The sequence below is a fragment of the Copadichromis virginalis genome, linkage group LG6 (assembly GCF_057382275.1).
Source record: "Copadichromis virginalis isolate Kocher_CV1m ecotype Utaka linkage group LG6, C_Virginalis_male_GT1.1, whole genome shotgun sequence".
Classification (NCBI taxonomy): Eukaryota; Metazoa; Chordata; class Actinopteri; order Cichliformes; family Cichlidae; genus Copadichromis; species Copadichromis virginalis.
Genome location: NC_140623.1, coordinates 40,228,811 through 40,240,956, shown reverse-complemented (window position 1 = coordinate 40,240,956; position 12,146 = coordinate 40,228,811). Strand labels below are relative to the sequence as shown.

The 12,146-nt window shown below is 41.3% G+C and overlaps 1 protein-coding gene across 3 annotated transcripts in view; it reads right to left on the bottom strand.

Moving 5' to 3' along the window:
* Window positions 1-12,146, bottom strand: part of rptor (regulatory associated protein of MTOR, complex 1) — a 199,813-nt gene that overhangs the window by 21,068 nt on the left and 166,599 nt on the right. For all 3 annotated transcript variants that reach the window (XM_085460410.1, XM_085460411.1, XM_085460409.1), the window contains 4 exons: window positions 8,757-8,860; window positions 7,479-7,656; window positions 7,258-7,368; window positions 1,271-1,376 (listed from right to left, as the gene is read on the bottom strand). In XM_085460410.1, the coding sequence (XP_085316536.1) occupies window positions 1,271-1,376; window positions 7,258-7,368; window positions 7,479-7,656; window positions 8,757-8,860 (499 nt within the window). The remainder of the gene's footprint in view (window positions 1-1,270; window positions 1,377-7,257; window positions 7,369-7,478; window positions 7,657-8,756; window positions 8,861-12,146) is intronic.

Below are 12,146 nucleotides of genomic sequence, written 5' to 3'. Positions count from 1 at the left end.
AGAGGACGTCTCCTGCTCTGAACTGATTTCAATCAATCCTTCCATCCCTGCGAATCATTTGCAAACTTGCTCACCTAAAATTTTTGATGCATCTTGATGTTTTTCGGGGACAGTCTGGATTTCACCCAAGTTAGCCTCATTAGGGCTCCGGAAATAGTCAATTAGACACGACTGTCAGTCACTTGTAACAGTTTAATCAACTAACATAGGGACTATTTTGTGCTTGGGTATTATATTACCAATGAACCTTTGTTAGAAAAACAAACAAACAAAAATAACTTCCATAAACAGCCGCTTTATGCAGATGTGATAGAAAGTGAAAGAAACTGCATCAAACAGCTGTGCAGCAATGACCTGATGCTAAAACACAGCAGATAAAAGAAGTTGGTGCCAAGTTAAGAAAGTATCAAGTAATCCTTCACTAAATGAAGAAGTGAAACACCTTTTTTTTTTTTTTTTTTAAACGTCTGCAGTGTTTCTACAAGCAAGGAGGAGGTGAAAACGAAGCCGTGTTCCTTTGTGAGATTATGACCTCGGCTGCTAGTTGATTTTAGCAAATTCTGACCCTATTTACGGTGAAACAGATGATAAAGCAGGATATACTTGAGCACAGGCCAACCTTCTGACTGATGATTTACTCAGTCAAGGTGCAGTCACTTTTCTCTCCTCTGCTCTTTCATCATATGCACCTGAGCCCATCCCTACATAATTTGTGAAGTCCTCTCATTACAATACCGTTAAAAATCAAGCTTCCCAACAATCAGTAATGTGTGTGAAAAACACAAAACATGAATCTGGTGAGAATGGCAGAATAATAATCACCTCCTGGCAGAGAAACGGATGAAACAAAGAGCAGCCGACAAGGAAAAGTGCCGTTGGAGGCTCTGTCTGGACAGTCTGGATTTCACCCAGATCCTGCTCTCATTAAGGCTCCGTAAACATTCAATTACACATGGCTCTGTTAGAAGCTAAGTGCTCGAGTGAAGTGACCGCAGAGCTTGTGTATGTCGTATGCTCCCTAACCAAAGTCACTCTACCTTTCAAAAGAGGAATCATTTAATGCAATACTGAATAGGATGAAAACCAGGGAAGAGATTTTAATAATTAATTTAATTTCCAGTAATATCTGTTCATTTCATTTGAACATCTCCCCTATGAAAATCCTCCTCAGGACATTAAGACGATTCTTTCTTCCAGGCAGCGACGTGAAATATAAATGTGTTTAGAACAAGTTAGAAGAAGAAGAAGGTCTTTTGTGCGCATTACTGACCTCTTTGTATGATGCTTCGACTCTGCCTTCTTACGCGAGCATTTCTCAGAAACCTCCACTGACGCTCCAACCTCACCTGACTCTCCAGGTCGTGCTCCTCGGGGATCTGCGAGATTGCATGAAAGAAAAGACAAAGAGAGAGAAAAAGAGATTTACAACTGCTCTCCCCATCTGGAACATTTCTACAACGATAAGCAAACAAACGAATAAAAAATTCAGAGGGACAATATCGAATTACTGCCGCAATAAATCCATTTTTATTGAGCCTTGAACATTGACACTTTTGCTGAGTGTACATTTAAAATTTCAAAGTTGAAAACTTAATTAAATCCTGTTGTGCTCTCCCCCACATTCAGAGACCACTGCACCAAATAACAGATGAAACCATTATAATCCCTCCTTCGCTGATACAGCCTGGACTCTTCTCTGGATAATGGTTACTATCAATGAAAGGAAAAAAACCTTCTAGTTTCTATTCTGAGTAAAATTTAAAGAAAAAGAACAATTTTGTAAATTTTCCACACCTGACGTTTTTACTTCCCTCAAGTCGAATTAATGAAAATTACAAGATAGAGTTTGCAGAAGCAATATCGTCACTTGAAATATTAATATCAACCCTGTTTTCAGTTAGATTTGTTCTCTTAACAGCTTCTGTAGTTAGCAAAGGCTCAACATTTTAGGTTTCTGTGTGCCAGATGATTAATGTAGCTCAATGCTGGTGCTATCTCTATGTCAGCAAGCTTCTGTAGTTACCTGAGACACACAAAAAGCCACAGGAGTTCACAAAGTTAATTATTTTAGCAGCCAAATTATCTAATAAAAATCTAATATTAGCACAGCTATTTAGCCAAGGGTCAAAATACTACATTTTAGTGTATCCAAAGATGATTTAGTCCTCATGTCTATGCTCTTATAAAGATAATCTTATAGTAATAAATTTAATCTTAACTAGAATTTGCAGCTCATGGAGAAATTGCAGTTGGATCGTTGATACTGGTGGATTTGTCCTGTGGCTGGTTGTTGGTGTCAATAAAAAGTAGGAGGTAAATAGCTTGCTGTGTACCTAATAAAGTGACACACATTGTAAATGTTTATGTTACCCTTATGGTTACTACTTCTCAGATTTGTTTCTGAGATGAAATCATTTAATACATGGATGCAGTAGCTTGCTAACTAAGTTTGCATTAGCTGCTAGTTTAGCACTCAACCTCTCGTTCAAATATGGTCTCTGCAGACTATTAAAAACATGCTAATATTGACGGTTCAGTTCAATACAGTTTTATTTGTACAGCGTCAAATCACAACAATAGACCCTATAATAATACATACAGAGAAAAACCCAACAATCATATGACCCCTATGAGCAAGCACTTTGGTGACAGTGGGAAGGAAAAACTCAATTTTAACAGGAAGAAACCTCCAGCAGAACCAGGCTCAGGGAGGGGCGGGGCCATCTGCTGCGACCGGTTGGGGTGAGAGAACGAAGACAGGATAAAAGACGTACATAACCTACTGGTTTCAGCACGCTGCAGAAACCAGTAGGTTATGTCACAGTGGCTACCCCCATCCATCATTTATTTACACAGTATGTATTTCCTCCTTGTGCTGGCAGGACTCAGTGCCCTGTCAGTATAGCGAGCTTTAGAGATACACATGTTCCAGTGAGGCCACTAAAACATGGACAAGATTATTATAAACCTTTTGATTGATTCGTAGTTTCTTAAATGTTAAGACTTTCCTTTCAGAATCTGTGCTCATTCCCATAAAGTTTTTCAACTTCACAGGAAAGCCTGAATCGCCTCGGTGCAATGTTAAGGGACGCTCATGCGATTACCAAGATAATGAGTCCAGGTATCAAGTTCACTTTATGTAATCACATCTCATCACATCTATTGAGCAGTGGGACAATATTAAAAGTATTAACTTTATTAAGTCTTACGTAACAAAATGGGCCCCACAGACTTTGCGCCCACTTTATTTTAAGGGAACAGAATCCATTTTTTTTTTTTTTTTTTTTTTTTTTTTTTTTTAAAACTGGACATTAAATATGCAGAGTTTAATATAAAGCAAGTCTGTGTCATTCTTCAGCGCCATGAATTAAAGTCATAAATTAAACGTTAACTGCGCGGCTGTGAATAAACAACAGAGGAAAACTGTAAATGTATGTGTGTGGTTTTAAATGTCGGGTGCCAGCGTGTGCTTATGAAGCACATTTCTACAGCAAGGCCTCCCACGCCACATGAATGCTAAACAGTCCCTACCCCACCCACCCACAAAGTTATAGTACCATGTTGCCACTGTTCCTGCAATGTCCTCGCCTGGCGTGTGTTGGCTTTTGGAGAAATAAAACACACATACTGTAACACCTCACAGCGAATAAACAGATTTGTGTCTGTGAGAAAGATGTATGTAGCGTGTGTTCAGTCAAATCATTCATATACAGGGTCTCTGGGGTTTTATGGTTTCTCAGAGGAGGCAGATTTAGAAGTCTGATGTCGACCTGTGTGGAAATCGCTGGCTGATGCTGTCGTTGCAAGGGTTGGTATGCTGCAGCGTGTCAGCTGCTAATGTAACGTATAATGAGACCCTGAGGAGTAAAAATGTGTGTGAGAGTCTCTCACACAATCTCCACACAGCTCTGCACGCTGTGCATATACAGTAAAATCGATAGTGTGTAGTGTAGAGTAAGGCCAAAGTATGTGGACAGCCAAACAGGCTGTCAACAGTCAGCAGCTAACCTGTGATTTCAGACCCGTAAACTGTACAAAAAAGATGGATGCAACCGCTGTGAGGTCACCTGCATTTTGGCCACGTCCACGTTAGTGTTTTGGTCTAATAGTGACCATATTGAGATGAAAGGATGGCGCTTGGTTACCAAACTGCATCCATTACTTTGCAGGTAACAAATTACTAGAATTGACCTCAACCAAAATTAAATCACAAACCTCTCAGATGGTCCAAACAGTAAACCAGATTATTTGTCAGAGGTTTCCATTAAACTGCTCCAAAGGGCACCAACAGCACAAACATGGCAGAGGAGGCCTGTAGAGCTGAAGCCTGGCAGAAACAGCCCCTCTCAATTAAAAACCCAAACTTTGCTTTTGGCTACAAACGGTGGACATTTTAACGGTTTAAGTTTTATGGTGACTGGCTCACTTTTGGAGCCAGCTTCAGAGGACAGTTACAGGTACTGTAGTTTTCGGCACTATCACCTTAGTCTCTTTTTTCAGCCCTTGAGGTTTCACACATTTACTTCTCATTGACATTTAGCATTGCATCTTGGGAGTGTTGAGCTGTGGGATGCGATGAACACTACTTTCTAAACTTCAAATCTGTACATCTGAAATGTTTTGGGCTATGCCAGATGAAAGATGACCAGCGTGAACAAATTGTGGTGACATTGTTGGCTGTGTCTGCAAAATGATGGTCCTATTTCTCTCAGCGGTTCAAAGCTGGATGGTATGAAAATCTTTCAATCCAAGATGGACAGACATATTTCAGGAACGCTGTCCTAATGTCTACTAATCAGGCAAACTTTCATATGGTGCAGCTAGTTTTGACCGCCTGGAGCACGTGGTGACATGGCCCTTGAAAGATTTCTCAAAATTCAGCAAATGATCAGAAAACAAATGAAGCAGCCACGTTACCAATGCTGCAGTTTCTCTATGGCAGAGATTAAAGTGGGGCACTTTTGCCTTTACAAATTTTGCTACTGAGGCTCAAAGCTGGTTACAGATAGAAGGCAACACTTGGTATAAATATGGTGTTCAGTCCTGACATTTTCATGTTGCCATGTCCTGAACTGCAGAAGTCTGGGAGGCTCAAAAATGCTGGAAAAAATAACACATTAAAACCCCCCCTTTCCCCTTTCGTTGCACTTTTTAAAGTTTCATAACTGCTCAGTGAAACGTTGTTGGTGTTTGCTAACAAGTTAGCTGCTCTAGGACTACACGACTGAGGCCTAGCTGAAACTCGTGATCACAAAATGACTTAAATAAAATTAAAATGAGCTGGAAATGTTTTTAGGTTTCAGTCTCTGCTGATTTCATCACAACCTGACCTACAGTTATTAATGCTGTCTTATGACTGTAAGCTCTCAAAAAGTTCTGTATTTGTGTTTTACAATCATCCATGATCTCTGAAAAATATGCCCCTGGGAAAAAAAAAATTAATATAATTAGGAAAAATAACACGGACATTAAAAGTGATGACTAATAAAATAGGAGTAAAACACTTCAAGACAAAAAATAATGTCAGACCCTGAACTGGACAAGCATCAGAATAAAGCTGGATTTGAGACAAAGTTAGAGTCCGAGAATAAAAATATGAGTATAATAAGTCCACACGAAGCTGTGCATGTAACCACGGCTCTTTGCTTCTCAAACAAATATGAACCTGAAGCAGAGGACGTGTCTTCTGTCTCTCATGTGAGATGTGTGGAGACAATAACACAAATATACACATTCTTCTAGTGTGCTGCTGACACAGTGATATGATAACCTGTGTGCAGACTTTGAGACACACACACATGGCTTTGTAATGGAGTTAAGTTTGATGACAGCACTCAAAATTTTGCCAACACAGCGTTATGATTTGCGGCAAAACTCCCCTTTACTCCTCCTCCTCCATCTACTCTGAGCTCGTTCACTCGCCTTCACATCCAGTCATCTCTCTGCTTTTTATCAGCCTTTGTTGCCACTCCTGGCCCCGTATTTCTTTCATCCTATTCATCCCACCACCATGCTCTTCATATTGAGTTTTCTTTCACTTTTAGCATCTCTGTTTTCCTCCTCGCCCACCTCTATTTGCCCCTCAGTGTCTGCTTTCCTTTTCAAATATTTTACTTTCATCATCTTTTATTTTTTTCTTCCTGTGTTCTCTTTCTCCTGTCCACCACTTTCCCCCTACAACATCTTACATGTTTTGTAAATATTTTTATTTTACTAATATCTTCTTTCTATATCAGCCATGAGCAAAAACGACCCCCTATTATTTTTCACGCACTTTGCAAAGTTTCCATTTTCTCCTCTGTTTGACCCTGGCTCTTTTTATATCGCTTTTCTTCCTGTTTAACCTACAAAAATGTGCTGACACTGTTTGCCTTTTTTCCTGGAAAAGACGACACGTTCAGGCCGTTTAAACATGCGTTAGTTTGATTTAATATTAAAGCATTTCGGTGTTACTACTGTGCCGGGTGAAAGCACTTGTCTTAATCTTAAGTTTCACTCAGGAGGATGTTACATTATGGAGCTCATTATTCAGCAAAGCCATCTCGTACAAACAGCAGGTACTTTCTCTCTCACTGTGATCGGTCCCCACCCTGCTGTTTTCCATAAGACTTCATTACTTTTTAAAATAAATCCTATAACACAGAGTTTATGTCCTCAGACAGCTCAATCTGTCCTCAAACTGTTGCAAAAAAGCACGATAAACACACACCAGTGACACAAATTCACATAAATGTGTGTAAACAGAAAATTATCTGCCATATTGTGCTGCTTTGTTGCTTAGCAACTGACTTAAGTTGATTTTAAAGTGGTAGATGGCTTAGCAGTGGAATACGGAGGAAGACAAGAAAACATTTCTAAGTTCTTGATTTGAAAATGGCGATGTCCTTTCTCCTTTTAAAGGTGCACTAAGCAGCACTTTCTCTGTATTAAAACCATTTTTTATTGTCAGTGTCTGAAAGCCGACTCTCTCGTCGCCTCTAAAGGGGCGTTCCTGGGTGAAAAAACTGCTCGCAATCTGCCTGAGTTAAACTTCTCTCACCATCGAGGTGAGCGATTGGAGTGAGTACTAATTAGACAGCACTGATAGTCACTCCATTATTGATATGACAGGGTGGTAAATGCATTAGAGGCCAGAGCCCGCCGTGCACACTTCACCAACCATCAGCGACATAGTGATGTGCGATGAGCCAGCCTTTTGTGGGAGAGTAAGCAAGCTGACCAGTTTGACATGTGAGGAACACAAATGATGACACTGACCTTCATGACAGGCTGAGCAAAATACTTGGCGCTCCAGTCGCACAAGCCTGTCTGGAGGGCCGGACTGATGTAGTTCCTGTGACCACCTGGTTCATCGCTGTCTTCAGCTGCCTAAAGAAAAACACAAAAAGAAAAAAAACTGTGATTTAAAGAGTTAAACGAAACAGCGAGAGAGGACAAGAGTGACTAGCAGCAGCACGGCAGGTTTCATCTTTCTCTACCTGCTCGGGTCCCTTGTCAAACATTTTGCGAGTGCGGGTAAACTGGTGTGAGTGGGGCGCCTGTCCTCCCAGCGTTGGGGTGTAAGGCGGTCGTGTGGCCGGCTGCTCCCTGGTGGGGGGTTTGGGAACGTCGTTGGTCAGACTGGAGCTGCTGGTGCTGGGCATTGGTGGAGAACCACTGAAGTAAAGGAAAAGAGGACAAGAGGATTAAGGGGTCAGTTTACGAATGCACATTTTACGTGCTTTTATTTTTAAATTAGCAGCTGTGTTACATCTAAATGTAACACAGCTGCTAAATCTAACATCGCTTCTTCTGTGTTGTCTAAAGGACAGCTGCTATTTCTTTGCTTTTTCACTCATCTGTAGTCCTCCTCTCACTACTTGCACATCTATTTCTTTAATGCATGGGGGATCTCCTCTAGTATGCAAAAAATGCGCCTCTTAAACTTGAATCGTATTGGAGGACAAAGTCAAATCCTGCAAGTAGAGCCGGCTATGAATGAAGGCTGTCTTAACGTAGCCAAAAATCCCTCAGACACCTCGGGACGTTATGGTCGAACCTCAGGGCCTCTCACGGGACACGGCCTCGCTCTTCTGACCTGATGAGACACTTTCAGGCTTGGACAGTACTGAGTTTTCCCAGACTGTTCAACCCAGCTGCTGCTGCTCCTGAGAAATTTTGGTCTGATCCAGAAGCCGATGATTTGCTCTCTGCACAGGTTTGAGATAATGGTGAAACTGCAGATGTGCACATTAAAGTAGTGAGAAGGAAACTTTCAGGTTGTGTAATGTAACAGCAGCTCTGGATTTGCTGCAGAGGCGTGACGAGCGATGACCATGAAAGGGTTTGCAAAGCTGAAAGTTCTGAATTAAAGGGTGGAATCTTTCCTCTAATGCACATAGAAAACTATTTACCATGACAGAAGGGTGTTGGACGCACAAACAAACAAATTGGGAAATTATTCAATCGTGAAATCAAACAGCTCATGAATAATATTTCAATTTTAAAATGCTAATAATTATTTTTCTTCTGAATCTACACTTAATTTTACTTGATTTTTATATTTTATCCTGGTTCATGCACCATGAATATAATTCACTATAAAATTTAAAGTAACATTTGGCCAGAATCCCATTCGCCTGCTACAAATGACGCACATCGTGATGATTAAATGCAACTTTTTTTTGCCTAACACATGATTCAAATGCTCTGGGGTTTCCGTTTAATGAGTTTTCAGTGTGTCACTGCGTTCATGCATGTGTGAGCTCCGTCCTCACCCAGCCTGGTGTATGTGCGTGCCCTTGCTGGTGGGGCTGGCCGGGGCTGACTGGGTGAGCGATCCTGAGTCCAGGATCCTCTGAGGTCTGGCATTCATCGTAGCCTGAGGGAGAAAAAAAAAAAAAGGTCTGTTTATTCTTGTTTCTGAAGATGATCACATTTGGATTTATAGTTTGAAATTATGATATTTCTTCCCAGATTTTTCAAAAGCTTTCAGAGACAAATATGCAGAAGTGTCTAGATCAGAAACGAGCCCAAAAATCTGGATAATCTTCCTGCTGTAACTGCATAAAAAGTGCAGGACTTCACAAAGTTTGCTAAATTTCCACAGGTTTATCCCATTAAGTGAGCAGGTAATATAACCTCTTCATTGTGAGTTGTCTAATGGCTGCACACGAGGGAGGGGCAAACTTAATAAAGACAATAGAGGCAAAGCATCGCTGATGAATAGCAGAGCTGTTGTTTACTCGAGCCAGGTGGGGAGAGAACTGTGTGCAGCGTAAATCCAGTTAACACAAGCAAACACATTTTACTACCTTTGATTTGATTTCTATGCTAATTGCAGTGAGCATCTTTTGCTTCTGTGTGCGTCTGAAAGGCTGAGAGCGAGGCAGGAAAGTTTTTAATGCAAAGACCGGGCCCATAAAAACGTCTGCATCTGTGAGGGGGACGAGACATCAGCTATGAGGGTTAGCTGTTGGCGCTTCATTAGGAGGCAAGTCAAATGAAAGAAAACAGCAGTAAAAACAGCTGGAACAATTATTATGGAAAAAGCCAGATCACTAATGAAAGCAGCTTTTCCACTCATGCACAACAAGATCAATATGATGGGACGGGGCACAAAAGGAAAAGCAGATAAGGAACTAAAGGACGCGCTTATGTCTTTTGCAGAAATTGTGGGATGGATGTGTGACACAAAGGAGAAGCGCATGTTGAGGAGGGCAGCGGTAAGCACACAAACAACAGGAAACCTGAACTGCACAAACAAAAGGTCTTTGAAACAAAAAGCATCAGGGCGGAAGAGCGTTTCCACTCAGTGAAGTAACATGCTCATGGATTATTCATCGGTGTTTGCTGATGTGGCAAACAAACCAGACGCTAACGCGGGAGAGACATGCAAAACTGCAGCTTTAGCGGGAACCTGGGCTGGAACTGGTGCTAGCAGCTGCACTACTCCACGCAGGGAAACAGGCTCGTTCTCCGACTTCAACCCACTTCCCCACACTTCCTCTATCATTAATTGGCTGGAAAGCGAGTCAACTGCGCAAACACATTAGTCAGAGGCTGTCGAAGGATACAGCTGTGGAAGCGGATGACAGCTCAGGGAAAAAAAGAAAAGTCTGAATAATCCTGGTAAATTATGTAGAGCTTTCTTACTGCTGGAGAAAGCACCCGACATCGCTGTGACATGTGATGATGAGATCGAACAGCTGAAGGTGATTGAGGGTAATTGAGAGAATTCTTCCATTCAATTGAGGTTTATTTCTATAGCGCCAAATCAAAACTACAGTCACCTCCAGGTGCTCTACACCGTAGGGTAAAGACTCCAACAATCACACGACCACTGGCAGGAAGGAGAAACCTCCATTTAACAGAACCAGCTCAGAGGTGGCTCAGAGGCAGATAGAGGTGCTGCTATCTGCGGCATCTGTGGTCTATACACATGTGGTGAGCAGAGAAGCAGTACTCGCATTAAATCCCTCCTCCTGAGGGATTTAATGCCCCAGCCTGAGCCGACTGCAGCATAACTAAGGGAAAGTTCAGGGTCCTTTTTTAATCCAGCCCGAATTTACGCTTTATCAAAAGGTTTCAAGTCTAATCTTAAAAAACTAGTATGTCTGTCTCCTGACTGCAAACTGGAGCTGAAAGCTCCGCCTCTCATTCTACTCCAAGTGTAAGCCAACCAGCAGTCAGAGTGAAGCGCTCTGCTGGGCTTACATGGTGCAATGAGGTCATTGAGCTAAGATGGGGCCTGATTTTTCAAGACCTTGTAGATGAGGAGAAACTTTAAATTAAACTGTTTTTCACAGTAAAGATGATGTTTGGGGGCTTCATTGAGAACCTTAAGTTCTTAACCATAATCTATCTTCTTCTGCTTATCCGGGGCCGGGTTGTGGGGGCAGAGCCTAAGCAGAGAAGCCCAGACCTCCATCTTCCCGGCAACCTCCTCCAGCTTGTCCAAGGCGTTCCCCGGCCAGCCGAGAGTTATAATCTCTCCAGCGTGTCCTGGGTCTGTCCCGGGGCCTCCTCCCGGTGGGACATGCCCAGAACACCTCAGCCATGAGGCGTCCTTCTCAGATGCCCGAACCACCTCAACTGGCTGCTTTCGATGTGGAGGAGCAGCGGCTCTACTCTGAGCCCCTCCCGAATGGTCGAACTTCTCATCCTCTCTCTCTCTTAACCAATAATCTCCTTTCAATACAGGCAAACAACTGGGAGATAAGGGCGGTGTTGGATAGTAAATCTTTGCCATACAAACATAAAAAAACCTCTGGATTTGTTTCAGATGGATGTGATCCAACTTTATTAGTGACACATCTGTGAAAACGACTGGATGCACCTGAATAAAAGAATCACAATGTGTTCAAAATGTATATACTATTAAAAATCTCCAAGAGTCCCAGCATCAGACAGCAACACTGGACTATAAAAAAAGCATTTAGAGCCTTAATCATCTTGGAAGAAAGTACATTTTAATTAGCTCCTGACCTTGTTTCGCTTTGTTACGAATCAATAACATTTGACATTTAAAATCTTAATTAAAAGAGCCGTTAGCACTTGTGAACTTGAATGAGGGTTCTTAAAATAAGAAGCTGTTGCCGAGCTCTTTGAGAGAGAGGGAAAAATAAAAAAGACCGTTAACACCACTGTTTAAAATGTGCACTCATGATATCGTTATAGTCCAGAACAGTATTTTGCTCCTTCAAATTCTGCATCAAACGCTAAGATCAAATCCTCTTTAATGTCTGTTTTCTATCCTTCTCCTCATTGGAATAAATTACGTTTAAATATTTGGCCGTCATCGTTTTATTTATTTACAAAATACTTTGTTTTTCATCCCAAATCAAAGTACTTGTGCTTATTCTGTTTAAGGTCTTGTTTTTTTCGTAGTCTTTCTCGTCTTTGTTGTGATATTTTGTTACATTTTTGTACAGTTCTGTCATTTGTTCTAAGAACATTTGTTTGAGTCCTATTTACAAGCAGATGTTACATAGAGATATAATACATTTATTAATCTATAACAACTTGAAAGGAAGCCATCCTTAGACAATTCAATTCAATGTTATTTACATACTACAGATACAACATATGTCTGAGAAAGTAACATATTACAAACAAAATCCCAGTGATCAGAGGACCCGAATTAACAATCACTCGGTGATGGTGGA